This window comes from Mesoplodon mirus (genome assembly GCF_964341445.2).
Source record: "Mesoplodon mirus genome assembly, chromosome: 4".
Classification (NCBI taxonomy): Eukaryota; Metazoa; Chordata; class Mammalia; order Artiodactyla; family Ziphiidae; genus Mesoplodon; species Mesoplodon mirus.
The window spans coordinates 83,673,386-83,695,885 of record NC_138979.1 but is presented as its reverse complement, the minus strand read 5'-3'; the positions used below and the strand labels follow the sequence as shown (position 1 = coordinate 83,695,885).

Genomic DNA, 22,500 nt, shown 5'->3' with positions numbered 1-22,500 from the left:
CGTCTTACAAGGCGTGCACGCGCACTCTGTTTAGCTGTATCGCTTGGCTACGGTTATTCTGGGCTGAAAGATGAGAAACCGCGGAGCTTCCCAGCTGGGATGTTGTGGCTAGACCGCGTTGGCTTATCTGTACCGCTAGTGTTAGGCTCAGGAGACTGTGAGAAGCCGAGGGGGAGGTGAGGTGTGTCTGAAGCGTGTAGGCTCTGCGATGAAGAAGATTTTTGGCTTCGGAAGTAAGAAGGGCGAGTCGCTCTTCGGCTCCTCCACCAGCCCGCGGAGAGAGAGCGGTAATCGGGTCAACTCCCGGCCCGAGTACCACATCCGACACAAGGATCTCGGGAAGGTCCACAAAGCTGCCAGCGTGGGCAACGTAGCCAAAGTGCAGCAGATTCTGTTGCTTGGGAAGAATGGCTTGAACGACAGGGACAAGATGAACAGGTAACCGGGGCGGGCGGGAGGAGGCGGGGCGGGCCTGGGTGGGGCCCCTGCTGTCAGTTTCCCCTCCAAGGCTCGTGGACACCTACGTGGGGTCCCGCGCCCCGCAGACTTTATAGGCAGCAAAAAGCCTTAGCTGGTTTCGGACCCGCTCATGATTCCCCTTATAGAGCACTTTACTGACAGTTTTAAAGTCATTTGGCTGAATGTCAGTAATCACAGAAACGAAATTAAACATGAACAGCATCTTATTTTTAATGTACACATTTTTATACCGTAATGTTATATGTTACAGAGAAGTGCATAATGAGGAAAATAATTCTCATGACAGATCAACTTCTGGACTAAAAATTCCTCAGATACAATCCCGTATCTTTTTAAAAAAAATAATTTATTTATTGCTGTGTTGGGTCTTCATTGCCGTGCACGGGCTTCTCATTGTGGTGGCTTCTCTTGTTGTGGAGCACGGGCTCTAGGCGCGCGAGCTCAGTTAGTTGTGGAACGTGGGCTCAGTAGATGTGGAACGTGGGCTAGGTAGTTGTGGCTTGCCGGCTCTACAGCGCAGGCTCAGTAGTTGTGGCCCATGGGCTTAGTTTCTCTGCAGCATGTGGGATCTTCCTGGACCAGGGCTCGAACCCGTGTCCCCTGCATTAGCAGACGGATTCTTTTTTTAAAAAAAATATTTATTTTAATTTATTTATTTTTGGCTGTGCTGGGTCTTCACTGCTGCACGTGGGCTTTCTCTAGTTGCAGCGAGTGGGGGCTACTGTTCGTTGCAGTGCGTGGGCTTCTCATTGGGGTGGCTTCTGTTGTTGTGGAGCACGGGCTGTAGGTGCGCAGGCTTCAGTAGTTGTGGCATGCGGGCTCAGTAGTTGTGGTTTGTGGGCTCTAGAGCGCAGGCTCAGTAGTTGTGGCGCACGGGCTTAGTTGCTCCACAATATGTGGGACCTTCCCCGACCAGGGCTCAAACCTGTGTCCCCTGCATTGGCAGGCGGATTCTTAACCTCTGTGCCACCAGGGAAGCCTGCAGTATCCGTTTTATATCAGTGTACACCTATGTATATATGTTCTCTACTGAAGGACCTTAGAAGACAGCTTTGAAGTGGGAAGATGGTTGTGTCCTTGAATAGGAAGACTCATTTTCTTAAAATGTATGGTCTTCCCATATTTAAACCAAATAGGCAGATGGTGGTTTAAAAATTTTTGAGTTACACATGCTTTCTTTATTTGTTGTGATGAAATGAAAAGTTTTATGTAGTAGACAAAGGTTTGCCCTTCTAGATGTCAAAATGTGCTGTAAGTTCCCACAAATTATTCATTTACTAACAACTGAAAAGACAGATAAGTGAATGGAACAGAATAGAAAATGCCCAAACACCCAAATATATGTAAGACTTTAGAACTTGAACTGATGACATTTCATATTAGAAGGAAAAAATAAATTGTTTGTAAATGGTGCAGGAGTAAACTGCTAACTATTTAGAGAAAAGTAACTAGATTTTTATCTCACAAAAATAAGTTTCAGATGGAGTACAGATCAAAAATTTTAAATATACAAAGTGAGAAAACGACCAGAAGAAAACAAAATTCCTATTTATACATTTTTTTTTGTGCTGACAAAGACCTTCCTAAGAATGACTTCAAAAGCAAGAATTCTGGAGGTTGATTTAACAACATTAAAAAATTAAAACCCTCTGTAGATCAGAAAAGAAGATTAACAAAATAAAAGACAATGAGCTTTTAAAATATATCAACGTATTTGTATCAGGCAAGAAAACATATCTTCACTTTACAGAGAATTCTTTGAAATCAGTAAGGGGGAAGAAACTCTAATTTGAAATTGAGCAACGTACTTTTTTGCATATCCATAAGTGACCAATGGATATAGGAAAAAAAATTAGCATTTCTGGTAAGAAAAGGAATTTAAGTTAAAGAGGAATGAAAAACCATTTTCCCTTCACAAAGTTTGTGAAGATGAAGAGCAGTGGTACTTATACTGCTGTTTAAAGTCTGAGTTGCTTTTGACTTTTCAAATAGGCAATTTGGTGATAAGTACCACATTTAAAAAATGTGTATTTCCTTTACACATCAATTCTCTTTATACAAATTAGAGGTAAATAATTAGAGATAAATTAGAGATAGGTAACATACAATTTGTTGTTCTCAACACTGCTTAAAATAGCAATGTATTAAGACGAACTCAAAGGATTTTATAAATAAATTGCAGTGTATCTGGTATGGAGTAATATGTGACCATTGAAGGTGGCATAGATAACAGATGTATGTTGACCTGCAGAGATGTACTTTGGTAGAATATTGAGAAAAAAATCAATTTCATTATATATAAACACAAGAAGACTATGGTCTTATCTTAGACACAAATATGTACAAAAATATGATAATTTTTGTTATTTCTGAGCACTTGTATTATAAGTGAAGCTTTCTTTTCCTTTTAAAAATATCTGTGATTTCTACAGTGAACATGTACAAAAATTCTAGTAACTGTTTAGTATTAGTGAAATAATCCTGGGAGAGACCAGGAATATGAATCTTGTACAGATAAAAATAATTTCTCACTTTCTATTTTTTTTTGGAAGTTTTTCAAGGATTGATATCTTGTGACAACTTTTAACCTCTTCAGAAGTAAAGGGAATCTTTTTATCCATGCCTGTAGATTTTACTAGGTATATATTTCGCTATATACACGTTTTTGATTTTGTGTAGCTTTATTACCTATAATACGTAAATGATTAGAGATTAATCATTTTACTTTATTGCAGTCTTATGAAAATAAAAAATAGTTAATGTAAGTGGTGATTATTACTATTGAAAAAGTTTATTAGAGTTTTAGTTGTGTCCTTATGAGAATACAAAATCAAAAATACAAATGTAAATGATTATTACTATTGCAAAAGTATTGCTTTACTTCCCAAAAGTTTTCTTTAAAAATATCGAACTCTCCAAAGTAACAACTGACATTAGAAATACAAAGAATCATGAGAGATTACTACAAGCAACTATATGTCAATAAAATGGACAACCTGGAAGAAATGGACAAATTCTTAGAAAAGAACAACCTTCCAAGATTTAACCAGGAAGAAATAGAAAATATAAACAGACCAATCACAAGCACTGAAATTGAAACTGTGATTAAAAGTCTTCCAACAGGGCTTCCCTGGTGGCACAGTGGTTGAGATTCCACCTGCCGATGCAGGGGACACGGGTTCGTGCCCCAGTCCGGGAAGATCCCACATGCCGCGGAGCGGCTAGGCCCATGAGCTATGGCCACTGAGCCTGTGCGTCCGGAGCCTGTGCTCCACAACAGGAGAGGCCGCAGCAGTGAGAGGCCCGTGTACCACTAAAAAAAAAAAAAAAAAAAAAAATCTTCCAACAAGTAAAAGCCCAGGACCAGGTGGCTTCACAGGAGAATTCCATCAAACATTTACAGCAGAGATAACACCTGTCCTTCTCAAACTCTTCCAAAGTATAGCAGAGGGGAGAACACTCCCAAGCTCATTCTACAAGGCCACCATCACCCTGATACCAAAACTAGACAAAGATGTAACAAAAAAAGAAAACTGCAGACCAATATCACTGATGAACGTAGATGAAAACATTCTCAGAAAACACCTCACAAACAGAATCCAACAGCACATTAAAAGTATCATACACCATGATCAAGTGGGGTTTATCCCAGGAATGCAAGGATTCTTCAGTATACACCAATGAATGTGATGCACCATATTAACAAACTGAAGAATAAAAACCATATGATGATCTCAGTAGATGAATTTTTGACAAAATTCAACACCTGTTTATGATAAAAACTCTCCAGAAAGTAGGCATAGAGGGAACTTACCTCAACATAATAAAGGGCATATATGACAAACCCACAGCCAACATTGTTCTCAATGGTGAAAAACTTAAACCATTTCGTCTAAAATCAGGAACAAGACAAGGTTGCCCACTCTCACCACTGTTATTCAACATAGTTTTGGAAGTTTTAGCCACAGCAATCAGAGAAGAAAAAGAAATAAAAGGAATCCAAATCGGAAAAGAAGAATTAAAGCTGTCACTGTTTGCAGATGACATGATACTATACATAGAGGATCCTGAAGATGCTACCAGAAAACTACTGGAGCTAATCAGTGAGTTTGGTAAAGTAGCAGGATACAAAATTAATGTACAGAAATCTCTTGCATTCCTAAACACTAATGATGAAAAATCTGAAAGAGAAATTAAGGAAGCACTTCCATTTACCATTGCAACAAAAAGAATAAAATACCTAGGAATAAACCTACCTAAGGAGACAAAAGACCTGTATGCAGAAAACTATAAGACACTGATGAAAGAAATTAAAGATGACACAAACAGATGGAGAGAGATACCATGTTCTTGGATTGGAAGAATCAACATTGTGAAAATGACTCTACTACCCAAAGCAAACTACAGTTTCAATGCAATCCCTATCAAACTACCAATGGCATTTTTCAGAGAACTAGAACAAAAAATTTCACCATTTCTATGGAAACACAAAAGATCCCGAATAGCCAAAGCAATCTTGAGAAAGAAAAATGGAGCTGGAGGAATCAGGCTCCCTGACTTCAGACTATACTACAAAGCTACAGTAATCAAGACAGTATGGTACTGGTACAAAAATAGAAATGTAGGGCTCCCCTGGTGGCGCAGTGGTTGAGAGTCCGCCTGCTGATGCAGGGGACACGGGTTCGTGCCCCGGTGTGGGAAGATCCCACATGTCGCGGAGCGGCTGGGCCCGTGAGCCATGGCTGCTGAGCCTGCGCGTCCGGAGCCTGTGCTTCACAATGGGAGAGGCCACAACAATGAGAGGCCCACATACCGCAAAAAAAAAAAAAAAAAAAAAAAAAAAAAAAAAGAAATGTAGACCACTGGAACAGGATAGAAGGCCCAGAGATAAACCCACGCACATATGGTCACCTTATCTTTGATAAAGGAGGCAAGAATATACAATGGAGAAAAGACAGCCTCTTCAGTAAGTGGTGTTGGGGAAACTGGACAACTACATGTAAAAGAATGAAATTAGAGGAATGAAATTCCTCTAAAACTCTTAGAGGAAAACATAGGCAGAACACTCTATGACATCAATCACAGCAAGATCCTTTTTGACCCACCTCCTAGAGAAATGGAAATAAAAACAAACAAATGGGACCTGATGAAACTTAAAAGCTTTTGCACAGCAAAGGAAACCATAAAATAGATGAAAAGACAATCCTCAGAATGGGAGAAAATATTTGCAAACGAAGCAACTGACAAGGGATTAATCTCCAAAATATACAAGCAGCTCATGCAGCTCAATATCAAAAAGACAAATAACCCAATCCAAAAATGGGCAGAAGACCTAAATAGCCATTTCTCCAAAGAAGATATACAGATTGCCAACAAACACATGAAAAGATGCCCAACATCACTAATCATTAGAGAAATGCAAATCAAAACTGCAATGATATATCACCTCACACTGGTCAGAATGGCCATCATCAAAAATCTACAAACAATAAATGCTGGAGAGGGTGTGGGGAAAAGGGAACCCTTCTGCACTGTTGGTGGGAATGTAAATTGATACAGCCACTATGGAGAACAATATGGAGGTTCCTTCAAAAACTAAAAATAGAGCTACCATACAATCCAGCAATCCCACTTCTGGGCATATACCCTGAGAAAACCATAATTCAAAAAGAGTCACGCACCACAATGTTCATTGCAGCACTATTTACAATAGACAGGACATGGAAGCAACCTAAGTGTCCATCGACAGATGAATGGATAAAGAAGATGTGTCACATATATACAATGGAATATTACTCAGCCATAAAAAGAAATGAAATTGAGTTATTTGTAGTGAGGTGGATGGACCTAGCGTCTGTCATACAGAGTGAAGTAAGCCAGAAAGAGAAAAACAAATACCATGTTCTAACACATAGATATGGAATCTAAAAAAAAAAAAAAAAGGTTCTGATGAACCTAGGAGCAGGACAGGAGTAAAGACACAGACATAGAGAATGAACTTGAGAACACGAGGAAAGGGGAAGATTAGGCTGGGACGAAGTGAGAGAGTAGCAGTGACATATATACAGTACTAAATGTAAAATAGATAGCTAGTGGGAAGCAGCTGCATCGCCTGGGAGATCAGCTCGGTGCTTTGTGACCACCTAGAGGGGTGGGATAAGGAGGGTGGGAGGGAATGCAAGAGGGAGGGGATATGGGGATATATGTATACATATAGCTGCTTCACGTCATTATACAGCAGAAACTAATAAATCATTGTAAAGCAATTATACTCCAATAAAGATGTTAAAAAATTATTGAACTCTCCAGTTATGTTTATCCATTGTTTAATCCATTTATTCATCAAATATAACTTGAATACCTATTATGTAGCACGTGTTTTCTACTCAGGACCCTGCATCTATCTCTCAGAACCCTTTCATGCTTAAAAACTTCATGTTGCCCCCATGAGCAAGATGAGAAATTTAAAATTGAAGTATTAAGGCTTCGTCTCAATTGAAGCTTTGCTCCCTTCTTTCAAACAGAAGCATTTCTGAAGGTAGGAAATTGTAAAAGGTAACCTTTACTTGTCCTTTTGAACATTTATAATGGTATTAAATACTAATATTGATCATTGGAAATGTCTGATTTCACACAATCTATAAATGTAAATATTGAATAAAATGAGCCATCCCTATTCATTTGAATCCTGAATTTCCTTTGGCTTAAAGCTACCTGAAAATCAGAGTTAGAATTACTTTTTTAAAAAATTCTTGTTTTGTTTGTTATTTTAGTTCTCTTTCCCCATGCTGCTTTTATTGTATTATTTTATTTTATTATTTATTTTATTATTTTTAAAATTGAAGTATAGGTGATTTACAGTATTGCTCATCATGCCTTTAAGAACTAAAAGTTATTTAAGTGCCAACCGTGTGACTAGAACTGCAGTAGACCTGTTATATAGATCATTATTTCATTTAATGTAAGGAACCATGAATTGCATGATGCCCCACTATTTTATATATTAATAAGAAATTTTTTAAAATGTTGCCAACTCGCAGATATAGAGAACAAACTAGTGGTTACCAGTGGGGAGAGGAAAGGGAGGAGGGGCAAGATAGGGGTAGGGGATTAAGAGGTACAAACTATTAGGTATAAAATAAGCTACAAGGATATATCGTACAACATGGGGAATATAGCCAATATTTTATAATAACTATAAATGGAATATATAACCTTTAAAAATTGTGAATCACTATGTTGTACCCCTATAATATATAATTTTTATTTTTATTTTTTATTATTTTTTTATTTTTGGCTGTGTTGGTTCTTCGTTGCTGCGCGCAGGCTTTCTCTAGTTGTGGCGAGTGGGGGCTACTCTTCCTTGCGGTGTGCAGGCTTCTCATTGTGGTGGCTTCTCTTGTTGTGGAGCACGGGCTCTAGGCGTGTGGGCTCAGTAGTTGTGGCTCGCGGGTTCTAGAGCGCAGGCTTAGTAGTTGTGGTGCACAGGCTTAGTTGCTTTGTGGCACGTGGGATCTTCTGGGATCGGGGCTCGAACCTGTGTCCCCTGCATTGACAAGTGGATTCTTCACCACTGAGCCACCAGGGAAGTTCCATAATTTATAATATTATACATCACCTATACTTAAATTTAAAAAAAATGGCAACTTTAGGCACAGAGACGTTATGATAATTAGACCAACAGGAAAAATGAGAACTGAACAAACAAAAAATGCTACCAATTATAGTTGTAAGACATCGTGAATTATAAATTTCATTCCAATGTCAGAGACGTTAAAATGTGAGAAAGTGAGCATATTAGAATCATTGAAGTACAGTGTTCTCTCTAGTCCTCAAGACATATCTTCAAAAGAGGTATAATATCCTTTTACTTAATTGAAATGTTGCCCTTGTAAAATAGTAGTAATAGTAATAATTATGATAATATTACCTAATAATTATTGAGCTGTTATCTGTGCGAGGAACTGTTCTAAACCCTTTGCACAGGTTCTCATTTAAGCATCACAGTGTTGTCCTGTGAGGTAACTACTGCTCTATCCCCATTTTGTTGATGAGGAAATTGAGGCACAGAAAGGCTAAGTGACAGCTAATAAGTGACACAGTTAAAGTCAAATTCAAACCCAAGTTGAGCTGAATCTCAAGGTCATGCTTTTTCTATTCAAGCAGGTTGTTCTTTCGTTAACGTGGAGAGTAAGAAGAGCTAATATATATTGTTCTTTCTCCAGAAGCAAACTAAATATTTGTTTTCAAGGGATAGGAATAGCATGCTATTAAATGTTTTCAATTACATGAACAATTGTATGTTTTGAAATAGTGCACTACTAATTTCCTAAAAACTCCTCTCGGTTTCGTAGGACTGCTCTCCATTTGGCCTGTGCCAATGGCCATCCGGCAGTGGTAACTCTCCTAGTGGAGAGAAAATGCCAGCTTAACCTCTGTGACAACGAAAACAGGACAGCGCGGATGAAGGTACATAGTAGCCAACCATGTCAACGTGAGATGGATTTGATTTAACTACTTAGAATAAAAATGGATTTATCTCATTTAAATATAACGAATTGGTGAAACTTCTGGAATGTTTACTTTGAATTCCTAGAATTTACAGTCTGTTTCTTGGCATAACACTTATAGGCCATACAATGCCAGGAAGAGGAGTGTGCAACTATTCTGCTGGAACATGGTGCCGACCCAAATGTCATGGACGTCAGTGGCAACACTGCTCTCCACTATGCTGCCCTTTATCAGAATATATCACTCGCAGCAAAGCTGCTTTCACATGACGCCAACATTGAAGCAAGCAACAAGGTATAGCTCAACTATATTTACAAAATATTTGCCATACATGGTTGTTTTTTTGTTTGTTTTAGCTGCAGATGTTTTATCTATAATAATATGTACACTGAATCCCACCCATCAGGCCCTGTTACCATGGAAACAACTCCAAAGCCAAGTCACGGGCTGGAGAAAGGTGGTGCTCACAGAAAGAGCACAATTCTGTCTCCCAGCCACCCTTCTACCCCAGAAGGAAAATCTTCCCATTAGGATATGCCTGGGAGTGGGTGGTGGGCTCAAGAGCCCACACAAGACAAAGACCTGGGGAGAGTGAGGTGAGGTGGGGGCTGGCTGCTTGCAGGGGCTCAGGGAATGGGTGCTGTTGGGGATGGATGGGAGGAGGAAGGAGACCCAGTACCCAGCAGGGAGAGCTGGGTGAGTGCCGGTGGCCAGGCAGGCAGCAGGCCCTGAGCCCTCCAGGACCCCAGGTTCTCAGATCGGGGAAAGTGGGGCAGGTCGTGTTTGACACCCAGCAAGGGTGTTCACTTATGCTGGTGGCCATTTGGTCCACCATGTACACCTTGGGGTCTTCCACGCTCAGCCTCGGGTGGCTCCTCAGCAGGGTTGTAGCTGTGCATGGGGAGCAGGTGATGGCGAAGCTGCTGTTCCTGCTTTTTCTTTGGGACACACATTACCTCCTCCCGCTGCAGCCCCGCCAGGAACTCCCTCTGCTGACATAGATGGGGTCAGTTTTACATATTTGGAAGCTCAAGCATTCCCTGAGTGAAAATATTTTGAAATAACTTAATTATCTAAGATTTCCCTTTAAATCATTATATTTCTAAAGAAACATTAGAGAGTATAGCTTTCTTTTATGTGTCTATGGCAGATATTTGTGAAAACATTGCATTTGTTAAAGGTAAGACTTTTTTTTTTCCCCAAGTATTTTTTCCCCCGCTCAAATTTTTTTTCTGATTAGTGTAAAACAACAGAGAAATGCAAAACTTGCCTTGGAGATAGACTTTGTCCTAAAACTCAAACAAAACAAAAGCATTTTACAATATAATAGCAATCTTGCTTCTGTTGACAAGTTCCTATTTTATTAAAAAATGATTTATGTAAAAATGATTTCTCTCTCATTGCCTAAGGCTTCAGAGGGAAAAAGGAATAGGAAAAGGAGAGAGCAGTTGAAATATGCAGGCCGGGCTTCCCTGGTGGCTCAGTGGTTAAGAATCTGCCTGCCAATGCAGGAGACACGGGTTCGAGCCCTGGTCCAGGAAGATCCCACATGCCGCGGAGCAACTAAGCCCGTGAGCCACAACTACTGAGCCTGCGCTCTAGAGCACACGAGCCACAACTACTGAAGCCCGCGCGCCTAGAGCCTGTGTTCTGCAACAAGAGAAGCCACCACAATGAAAAGCCTGCTCACCACAAGGAAGAGTAGCTCCCACTCACCGCGACTAGAGAAAGCCCACGCGCAGCAATGAAGACCCAACGCAGCCAAAAATAAATAAATTAATTAAATTTAAAAAAAAAAGAAATACGCAGGCCAATTTGGAAATTTGGCAGTTAGGAAATGCCAAGAAGAGGTTTTTGGGGTTTTCTTTTCCCTTCAGTTTATGTATTTAGGCAAAGTTCTTTTCAGGTTTCGGGGATAATAATTCTTATTTGGGGAAAGAGCCTAAGTGAACTGTAACCTTGCCTGGAGATCAATTTTAGGAGGACTCAGAGGAAATCAGATTGGCAATGGACGTGTGGTGATTAAATGGGAAATAAGGGAGAAGAACAGATAATTAACTGACATATTATCCTGTTTTGGCAGAAACAGCCACTTAGATAAGAGTCTAGAGTCTGCTCTCAAATCTAGAATGTCTTGATGGGAAGTAAAGGGTTTATAAGTAATGAGATCAAGTTGCATTTTCAGTTTACTTGTCCCTGTTCTACCTATTGACCCAGAAAAATTAAATGTAGTTTTGGTGACTCTGATCTCTTACACTTTTCTTTTTTTTTTTCAAATCCTCAATTGAGAAAAGGAATTGGCCATGTGGCCAATCTCATCTCAGATGAGACTGAGATGGTTGCTACACTAATTCTCAGCTAGAATTGTGCTCGTGAACCACAGTCACCTGGGAGAACTTATAAAAAATTTACAAGCCTAGGCTCTCCCCTGAAGATTTTGATTGAATAAATCTAGCAAGGCCCGGACATGTGTGTTTGGAAATATTTCCTCGAGATTCTGATACAGCCCTTGGTTAAGAACAATGGAATGGATGAGTGTGATTTATAAATTCACAGATCTCAAAAATAAGAAATCTCTAGAAGAGTTGGAGTTGGATAGATGCTACTTCCATCAACTCCCTCCTTTCCAACAATATTAGCCTGACTTTTATCTTTCTCTGCCTCTGTAATTGAGAAGGTAAAAGGGATATTATTGGCAATATCTATTGGCTTGAAGAATAACTCCTTTTTCCTTCCAACCACTAATCATTCACTGGCACTCAGAGAGTCTTTAGAAATTTGCTTATGGTGAGTCATTTAATAAGTAGAGTGTGACCCTTTGCGGATTTTGCACCTTTTGTTATCATCCAGGTCATTAGGTCAACAGATGTTTATCACAAACAGGGTTTTCCTGACTGCAGTAAGAGTAAAGCATGAGCCTTCTTTTGGTGAAAGCTGCATGACAGAGTCTTGCAGTGTGTCTGTTAGGTTCACTGGGCCCTGGCATAAGCAAGATGATCGTTTTAAACATCAAAACCCATGAAGTTAGTAACAGTACAGATAGGAATTGTTTTAATAATTTAGTTTCAGCAGTCTTATGAACTAACTATCCATTTGGTTAACATCAGGGAGAATTATAGAAATAGATTGTAGTTTTAACAGGCATTGGAAACATTCTTGAAGTGGGTATTATGAATCTTAATAGCAATTTTTATTACACGTTGGGACCCACTTTTTTTTGTAAAACACATGATACTAAAGAAAGGAAGGTTTTTTTGTTTTTTTTGCGGTACGCCGGCCTCTCACTGTTGTGGCCTCTCCTGTTGTGGAGCACAGGCTCCGGACATGCAGGCTCAGCGGCCATGGCCCACGGTCCCAGCCGCTCCGTGGCATGTGGCATCTTCCCAGACAGGGGCACGAACCCATGTCCCCTGCATCGGCAGGCAGACTCTCAACCACTGCGCCACCAGGGAAGCCCTAAAGAAAGGAAAGGTTTTACATGCAAATATTTGCTTTATACCCACCCGTTTGGAAACACTCACAGCAAACATAAAAACACAAGTGGGCTATAGACTAAACTTGGCCCCTGGATGTGTTTAGCTTTCCTCCACAAATTGAGTCAGCATTTAAAATTTAGGAGACTCATGCAGAAATCTGCATTTCAGGCTTCTCTTAAGGAATCCAATCTGGTCCCCCTTGAGCCCATGCTACTGTTTGGTCTGCCGTGCAAAGGGTGCCTGCCCCTTCTGTATGGGGCGCGTTCTCCAGTTTGCTGGCCTCACCTGGGTTCTTCACTTACTTGGGTCACCTACTTTGCCTCCATAAGCATCTGTGTTTCCAATTCCTGTATTACAGTTTATTTTGATAAATATTTCTAGATTTTAAAACAGTCATTAATTTCTAATCTATTTCATATTTTAAAAGAATCTCTTAAGAATGGGATTGAATTTTTCAAGTTAGAATTTATAAGTTGGTTTTTAAAAAAAACTCTTTTTCTTTACATGTTCATGTGAAGAATCATATTCCCATTGGACTGTCTGTAAACCTTATGAGGTTAATTGGTTATCATTGGATAGGTTATGCATGTTGCAGACAGTATTATATCTTTCTCCTCAGCATTGTTCCTAAAATATGCAGTTGATTTAATAGTTAAATGATTATCTCTGGAGGAGTGTTTAGAGTGTATAGACTAGTATAGAGCAATAAAATAACTACAGTATACCTGATAAATACTGTGATAGAAGCAAAGATCCTTGGAACTGGTAAATGTTGGAAGTGAGTTTTAGAGAATGACTTTGCAGTTAATCATGTGAAGAAGTGAGGAGGAGCATTTTAAAGAGAAGGAAGCAGCACAGGGTGGGTGAGAAGGAAGGGGCTCCTTTTTATTTACTTTCTATATTAGATGTTTAAGTTCAGAGAATCTATTATAAGTTTTAAAATTCAGTTTAGAAATATGTAACTTTGTACATTCTATATAAAGTGTTTCTTCTGTTTTACAGGAGGGCTTCACACCACTTTTACTTGCTGTAAGTGAAAACAAGCAGCAAATGGTGGAATTTTTAGTAAAGAAAGAAGCAAATATACATGTAGTTGATAAGATGAAAAGGTACAGTAGTTTGTTCTTTTTCTTTTTAAAAACCTTAGTGCTGTTCTAGAGTGGTGACAGAAAGATTGAATTAGTAAGAAGAGATTAATGTATAATCAACACATCATCAGGTCGAAAAGCAATTATTCTGACTGTGTATCATGAAAAATAATATATAGCAGGATTCATATTCCTTTATAATATTGACTGATGTCATTTGCCACCTGATTTCTTTCTTTTTTTTGGTCATACGATCTTATAATAGCTAAGGGGTTTCATATTAGTTTTATTAGCTTTATAAAGTATGGATTCTACTTTTTAATTTACCTTATGACACAGTATTGAATTTCTTAATTCTTTAATAATAATTTTTTAACCTCTACTTTGTATATATTTTTCCTTAAAAGATGTATGTCTTTGGGATGACTCTTTGCTTTAAATTACTTTCTTTGAAGAATACTGATGTGATTAGGTTATCACAAAGTGATTGTTAATCACTATTACCAGATACTGTGGGCTCATCAGTTTTTATCCTTTTTCATTTCTAGTACTTTTTTTTTTTTTTTTTTTTTTGTGTGTGGGACGCTGGCCTCTCACTGTTGTGGCCTCTCCCGTTGCGGAGCACAGGCTCCGGACGCGCAGGCTCAGCGGCCATGGCTCACGGGCCCAGCCGCTCCGCGGCATGTGGGATCTTCCCGGACCGGGGCAGGAACCCGTGTCCCCTGCATCGGCAGGCGGACTCTCCACCACTACGCCACCAGGGAAGCCCCATTTCTAGTACATTTTGATGTTCTTATTTTTAATTGGTGAAGGTAGAAGGAAGAAAGATAGCTTTAATTGGATAAACATTTCCTTCAATGAAGACAAGTCATAGGTAGGTGATAAAGAGGAAAATGATGGGCTTTAGATTCAGACTGGGTTTAATTCCTAGCTTTCCTACTTATTAGGTGTATGACCTTGGGAACGTTACTTATTATCAGCAAATATGTTTCCTGATATGAAAAGGAGGATAGTAGTATATCCTTCAAGAGTGGTTGTGTGGAAGAAAGATTACATATATAGTATTTCATTTAGTGCCTAGCACATGCTTATCAGCATCCTTAACTGCAACCATAACTGTTTTTATTTCATTATTATTAATATTATTGTTTTAAGCCTGCAAATAGCTTATCCTTAACCTGACCTCTAGCTGATTTTGAAGTATAATATAACAGACTAAGGAAGAAATGGGGAATTCTTCCTTTATATACTCACCTGCTTCAGATAAGTGACCTCAGCATAGCTTCTTGTCCATCAAGGACTTTAAATTAGCAGTTTCTACTACATGCCATCCGAGTGGGACAGGAGGCTTCTTTTTTGTCCCTTCATTTTAGCCTTGGAGGTAATTTACAAAGATGAACACTTGAATGTGTAAATGGTCAGTTCTACATGGATTGGCAAGATAGTAACTTGGTAAAGTATATTAAATTAGCTGTTAAAGTAAGTTAGCTAAACTTCCTAAGGGTGAAATTATCTCTCTGTTATTTTAGAACAGCCCTCATACTTGCTGTAAACAATGATTCAACAAATATAGTCAGGCTGCTTCTTCAAGAAGGTATTGATGTCTTTTCTCAAGATTTCTATGGATGGACCGCAGACGAATATGCTCGTATTTATGGTTTTCATATGTAAGTGTTTACATTAAAATGCCAGTTATCACTAAACTGTGGTTAAAAATAATTTAACTGTTACTTGTTATGTGACAGGTGAGAGTTCTAGTTTGGTGCAGGCAGTTTGGGAATGGTGGTGAGATGTTCCCTATCATCAGCTGGAACCCAGCCAAAAGGCCAGACGAGTTAGATGTAGCAGTGGGCACAGGGTTCTTTATCTCAGGACTTTAAGACTTTATATCCTTAAAGATCCTAACATTATCCATTTCATTCCAAGTGTAACCCCTATGCATGGGGTACAAGTAGTGTCACAGCTCTGATTTTTCTAACTTGTTATTTGGGCCTTGAAGTGTTTAGTTCAGCAGACTATCCTATATTTTCTCTTGGGGACTTACTTCTATACTCTCCCTCTTAAATTTTGCAAGAACCTAAGGGATTCCCTAAGATCAAAGAGACAGTCCTCTTCCACAATTCATCTGGAGGGAAAAACAAGGGCATTCTCATCATTCTGTTGCTTGCATTGATTCTGTTGCTGCAGTGTTGCTACTAAAACTGGTCTTAGCAGGGTCTCCTTGGCAGCTGGATCTGGAGTCTGGATGTTGCTCTATAAAGACCTTTAATAATTTTAAAAGAAAAAAAGGAACCGGTCCTGCAGTCGGGTCACGATTGACCTTTGCTCCCAGGATGCCCTTGCTGATTCAGATTCCTCAGTTTTCATGGTGATGCACACTTAGACTTCAAAGTGACAACTTGTTTAGTTCTCATACATATGCCTGTAGCTCAGCCACTGTTCCAAAGCACCAGCACCCAGTTCTGGCACCTGGGCCTCCTAGCCTTAGCCACACACCCCCTCCCCGACACACTCAAAAACCTTATGGAGAGCCCACATCTTAGCCCAGATCTTCACGATGAATTACCCTTTGAGGCTCTTACTTGTCTTTTCTGCTAGCAGATGTCAATGGGAAGCGTTTTAGGCTGTCAGAGAGGTTCAAATGCTCCTGCCGGGGGAGAGCAGACTTTCCTTTTTCCTTTGTTACCAGACCTGAACCTCAAGGCTGCTTTATATCCTGTGGGGCACTTTTTCTTAGGTTGTGGAAGGTCCCATATCATCCTCCTCAGAGTAGTGGGTGCCAGCTTGCCTGAGATTCCATAACTGAGGTTGGCCCCTCAAGTGATCTGTTTTCCATGATAATGAAAATCTTCTAAATGATTTACATCTGCCTCAGCCTTCAAAGTATTATCAGATTCTGCCGCATAAGGAACCCATTCACCAGAAATCCCTGAATCTCAAGTAGGTTAGTTGGCATTAGGAGAGGTAAGCCCCGTCCAGGACTTGTCAGCATCCATGGTAAAAGTAGGGTTATGTCTTCCAAGTGAACTGGAGATGAACATGGAGCTTAAGCATCATTCTAAGAAAGATCTGCTGGTTCAGAGTTTGAGTAGGTAGAGAAGGAGTAGTAGTGGTCCAAGCCAGGTCTGGACTTCGATTAGTTTTCTACTCTTGGTGCGATTAGCTGCAATAATGGGGGGCAGTTATGTTATCTAATTTAATGAGGTCATATATTTATAAATAAATTCAGTTACAAATTATAGAATAGCTGAGAGTCCCTGAATTACAAACCACCAAGAAAGGACAGCTAATCACCCTGATTACTGACATTTTTCCTGAAAACTGCAACATTAGAATGTTAAACCTATGAAAGGACACACACATTGGGATTTTAATATGATTTTTACAAATTAATTTATATATTATTTATTTTTGGTTGCATTGGGTCTTTGTTGCTGCACGCGGGCTTCCTCTGGTTGTGGTGAGCGGGGGCTACTCTTTGTTGCGGTGCGCGGGCTTCTCATCACGGTGGCTTCTCTTGTTGTGGAGTTCGGGCTCTAGGCGTGTGGGCTTCAGTAGTTGTGGCGCGTGGGCTCAGTAGTGGCTCGCGGGCTCTAGAGCTCCGGCTCAGTAGTTGTGGCGCACGGGCTTAGTTGCTCCGCGGCATATAGGATCTTCCCAGACCAGGGCTCGAACCCGTGTCCCCTGCAGTGGCAGGCGGATTCTTAACCGCTGCGCCACCAGGGAAGTCCCACAATCGAAGTTTTGGTAATAGCTCTGACATTGTCTGAAGTGATCAAAGAATTTAATATATTTGGTAATTGTTTTTCATATTAGTATTAAAATAGTAATGTTATTTATCACATTTTTAATACATAGCAACTGCCAACTGATTTCTGAATATAAAGAAGAAAAGAGACCTAAAACTCCTTCTCAAAATAGCAACCCAGGTAAGACGTCTGATAGTGAATTACTCTTGGTGACCCTACCATAGATAAAGTAAGAGTGAGGAAGCTTTAATAATGAAAAAGCAATGAAAAAAACCAGTGTGTAAACTGCATGTATATTTTTATTTTTTAAATTAATTTCTTAATAGTCTAGTATTCAGAATTGTTTAAGATGTTAATTATAGGTAATTTAAAATCAGACAGTGTTGTCTGAAAAGAAATCCACATATTTAATCATGGCCCCTAAAATCCCATATTAAATCTTTGCGTAAATAAGAAAAAAGATTTTTTGGTTAGTACGTTGTATGTTTCCTCTATAATCACATGAATATTAGTTATTGTATAGTGATTAGCCTCACTCAGGCAGGCTGGCACCCACTACTCTGAGGAGGATGATATGGGACCTTCCACAACCTAAGAAAAAGTGCCCCACAGGATATAAAGCAGCCTTGAGGTTCAGGTCTGGTAACAAAGGAAAAAGGAAAGTCTGCTCTCCCCCGGCAGGAGCATTTGAACCCCTCTGACGCCTAAAACGGTTCCCATTGACATCTGCTAGCAGAAAAGACAAGTAAGAGCCTCAAAGGGTAATTCATCGTGAAGATCTGGGCTAAGATGTGGGCTCTCCATAAGGTTTTTGAGTGTGTCGGGGAGGGTGTGTGTGGCTAAGGCTAAAAAAGTTACCATCTTTAAGCCTGGGAACTCAACAGTACCTTCCTGGTACTTTAAACAAATGGCAAACAAGAAGAACTGCAAAGCTGAGCCAGTGTGCAGTGTACCAAGAAGAGATTATTTTTGAAAGCTACCTACCGATAGTACAGAAGTCAGAAAAGCAATGCCTGGTAGCGAAGCACTGGTTGTTTTCCATATTATTGTACCAGCGAGGTCTCGCTATTACCAACTTCATTCCTCACAAGTCCAAACAGAGTGAGATAGGCTGACTTCATTAGAACCTAGATGTTTTCTTCTGTGTGTTGGATAATTGTCATGACACTATAATTTTGTTAGAACGAGATGCTCTGTTGCCATTAGTTAAAGGATTATCATAGTATTCAAATAGCCCAACTGGAGACTCAGCAAATTCTAATAAAAGCACAAAGATACTTCACATTAAGAAATACACTATTGTGTTCCCTAGATGTGGCACCTAGCGCATTGTACAATCTGTATGAGGACACCTCTAACATAGTAGACCTCTGTCCATCAAAGAACTTCTGTAGGTTGGTTTTACACGTTAGAGGAGATACAGAAATGAAATAGAGCTTTGGTCTTCAAGGTGCTCATAATAGAGTTGTCCCTGGTTAATTTCAGTATTTTTTTAAATGGAATTTTCAAAGAAAATATTCTTATTTATTTGTTAATTTGTCCACTTAACAAATAACTATCAAGTATCTTTTAGGTACTAGGCACTATTCTGATGTCACAGGATGCAAGCATTTAAAAAACGCAGTCCTTGCGTTTTAAAAAACGCGCCGAGCCTGCGCGTCCGGAGCCTGTGCTCCGCAACGGGAGAGGCCACAGCAGTGAGAGGCCCGCGTACTGCAACAAAACAAAACAAAACAAAACAAAAACACAGTTCTTGGGCTTCCCTGGCGGCGCAGTGGTTGAGAGTCTGCCTGCCGATTCAGGGGACACGGGTTCGTGCCCCGGTCCGGGGAGATCCCACATGCCGCGGAGTGGCTGGGCCCGTGAGCCATGGCCTCTGAGCCTGTGCGTCCGGAGCCTGTGCTCCACAACAAGAGAGGCCACAACAGTGAGAGGCCCGCGTACTGCAAAAAAAAATTAAAACAAAAATTAAAAAAATAATAAAAATCACAGTCCTTGCCCTCTAGGAGCTTGTTATTATAATGATCATTTTTATTATTTAGTATACTTTATTCTGTGCTTACTATGTCCCAGAGCCCACTAGGAGTTTATAAATTGTCTTTATGTATTTTTTTAAGTTGGTGTTTCATATGTGCCAGATATTTTAAGTCCATGGTGAGGAATTAGAGTTTTTAAAAAGTGCGTGGACTTTAAGGTAAGCGTGCAGAGTGAGGAGAAGTTTGCCAGGTAAAGAGGCAGAAGGACAGCGTTTGGCTGGAGGAACATCTATCAAGATCACATGTTTTGCAGAAAGAACAGCAGTTCACAGGCTGAGATGTACGAGTGGACTTGGCAGGATTTATGAGCAATTCAGTTTTGCTGGTGCAGAAAGGGTGCTGTGGGGATGGTTGGTAAAGAACACTTGAGGAGGGGCTGGAGAAAAGTAGGGCAGGCACTGAGCTCCCCAGCGGGACAAACGGAAGGTCTGCTGGGGACAATCTGAGTCACATACTGCAGGGATCCTCCTCAAGGAATTTGAGTACCAGCCAATGACGAAAAGATGTCAGTGGAATTACAAAGCCCTTAACTGAGAACTGAGGGTCTTGAGATGGAGGGAAGTAGCATTATTCCACATAGATCAGTCTCTATTTTTTTAAAAAATATTTATTTATTTATTTATTTTGGCTGCGTCAGGTCTTAGTTGTGGCGTGCAGACCCCTTGTTGCAGTGTGCGGGCTTCTCTCTAGTTGTGGCGCGTGGTAGATCAGTTCCTATATTTGTTCATCTGAGTATGCTAAATAAAACTCTCATTCAAAATAAAAATGAAAAAGGAAAAACAAAAAAAAGAAAAGTAGGAGAGGATGGTGGTGATGTTGCAAAAAAATTTTTTAAGGAAAATTTCAAGGAGGGAGTATCAATTATATCAAGTAAAATTACTGAAAAGAAAGTTGGATTTAACTCTTAAAAGTTCTTTGGTGGTAACCTTTTCATAAGGACAATTTAAGAGTCATAACATCTACTTTTTACATGAGTGGTACTTCTGATGTCCAAATATGGAAAAATCATCACATCTACCAAGGTCCTACCTAAGTTTTTCATAACAGCCGCCGCTGCCCACGCAGGGTCAGCAAAAACAGTCTGGCCTGGTGAGTACGCTTGCCCGCGTTTTTCCAGAGTTGTCAAAACCTGGGAGTGGGACTTCCCTGGTGGTCTAGTGGTTAAGACTTCTTGCTTCCACTGCAGGGGGCATGGGTTTGATCCCTGGGGAACTAAGATCCTACATGCCGCTCGGTGTGGCCACAAAAACAAAAACAAAACAAAAAACCTGGGAGTCAACTGTGAGGAATTAAATCCTGCTTAGTTGGAGAAAATTAACTGATCTTTTCATTTTCTTTATAGGAACTTTCATACTTTAGAACATATTATCAATCATCAGAATTCTTTGTTTTTTTTCTGGTTGAAATAGGATTGTTGTTTGTTTCAATTACTTTCTGACGTCACTGTTTCATCTATCCCTTTTATGCCTTTATTCAAATGTGTATAGAAATACAGGCAAATACCAAGAAAAACAGATTTGAGGAAGGTTATTCTGTGAAATAACCTGACTGTAATCACATATAACACATCAACCCAAATAATACAGACTTCATGTAAACAATGCAACTGTTTGAGAGGTTCCCCAAACCACACCAGGTTCGGCTCTTCCATAGAACTCCCAGGACTCAGCATGTGGTTGTACTCATGCTTGTGATTTATTACAGTGAAGGAATACCAAGCAAACTCAGCAAAGGGAAAAGGCGCACGGTGCGAAGTCTGAAGGAAACCAGGCGCGAGCTTGCACGTGTCCTCTCCCTGTGGAGTTACTGCATGTGCTTCATTCCCCCAGCATCAGATTATGACAACACATGTGAAATGTTGTCCAGCAGTACCAGAGTCTCTCCCTCCCTCCTTCCCTCCCTCTCTTTTTTTGTTCATCAGCTTAAGAAACAATGACATATGCCTTACAAGCTGAAAAAGCATGATTTCTATAATCATTTGCCACATAATGGGAAGGGTTGAGAAAAATGACATCCCTCACTACTACACAGCACTAACTGTTTGGACCATGCTGCTCTATGTGGTGGTGGGTCCAGATAGACTCTCGAGCAATGGAAGGAGACAGTCTCAAGAGATTATACTTTTAAAATGTATATATATTGAAAACTTTAAAAAAATTCAACTTCTCCATCCTCACCATCCAGTTGACCCCATTTACCCTCCCCCACCTCCCTTTCAGGAGATTATCCTTTATAAAACTGGAACTACAAAGTCTTTCATGCTTATCTTGCCATTGGAAATAGGGCCAGAAAGAGTTTGTTTCCTGTGTTTTGCCATGCTCTAAAGTACAGCGCCTGTAGACCAGGCTTCCTTGTGACGGCATTTTCACCCTGAACTGAAGAACCGGAGAAGTTGTGTTACGTGATGGCAAAATACATGTATTCTGTATGCACTGCTCTGAGTGATGGAAGTCCAGAAATATCATGCCATTTAAGTTTGCTATTGTCAGTTTATGGTACTGATTCTACTAATGATACCATTTTCTGTCAGTCTCACAGTTTGGTTAGGATTATGGTCATTGTAAACAGCACTTTACTTTTAGGTAACAAATTTTGATAAATACTGTTCTTTTTTTTTGCATATGATAAATGTAAAGGAGGGGAAATGGCTCTCATGCATAATTGCCTAGCAGTGGTATAATCAGCATTCACTCTAGTATACTGTCCAGGTGTGATTCCAAAGGAATATATTTTTTTAATTAATTAATTAATTAATTTTATTTTTGGCTGCGTTGAGTCTTCGTTGCTGCACGCAGGCTTTCTCTAGTTGCGGGAGTGGGGGCTACCCTTTTTTGCATCACGCGGGCTTCTCATCGTGGTGGCTTCTGTTGCGGAGCACAGGCTCTAGACGTGTAGGCTTCAGTAGCTGCAGCACGCGGGCTCAGTAGTTGTGGCTCGTGGGCTCTAGAGCTCAGGCTCAGTAGTGTGGCACACGAGCTTAGTTGCTCTGCGGCATGTGGGATCTTCCCGGACAAGGGCTCGAACACATGTCTCCTGCATTGGCAGGCAGATTCTCAACGACTGCAACCCCAGGGAAGCCCACAGAGGGATACTTTTTAAAAAAGCATCAGTCTTACACTTTTAATATTCTGTATTTTTCTATTGTTGATTTAAAATGTGT

The 22,500-nt window shown here is 40.1% G+C and overlaps 1 protein-coding gene and 1 pseudogene across 2 annotated transcripts in view; one reads left to right on the top strand and one right to left on the bottom strand.

Moving 5' to 3' along the window:
- LOC309803326 (ankyrin repeat domain-containing protein 26-like) overlaps positions 1 to 22,500 on the bottom strand; it is a 361,186-nt pseudogene that overhangs the window by 91,029 nt on the left and 247,657 nt on the right. The gene's annotated exons all lie outside the window — the stretch shown is intronic.
- The window catches only part of LOC309803322 (ankyrin repeat domain-containing protein 26-like), a 138,971-nt gene continuing 116,474 nt past the window's right edge, over positions 4 to 22,500 (top strand). Inside the window, exons 1-6 of the mRNA XM_082619393.1 lie at positions 4 to 438; positions 8,835 to 8,949; positions 9,112 to 9,285; positions 13,470 to 13,576; positions 15,085 to 15,222; positions 17,414 to 17,484. Coding sequence (XP_082475519.1) covers positions 209 to 438; positions 8,835 to 8,949; positions 9,112 to 9,285; positions 13,470 to 13,576; positions 15,085 to 15,222; positions 17,414 to 17,484 — 835 coding nt within the window. The 5' untranslated portion in view covers positions 4 to 208. The remainder of the gene's footprint in view (positions 439 to 8,834; positions 8,950 to 9,111; positions 9,286 to 13,469; positions 13,577 to 15,084; positions 15,223 to 17,413; positions 17,485 to 22,500) is intronic.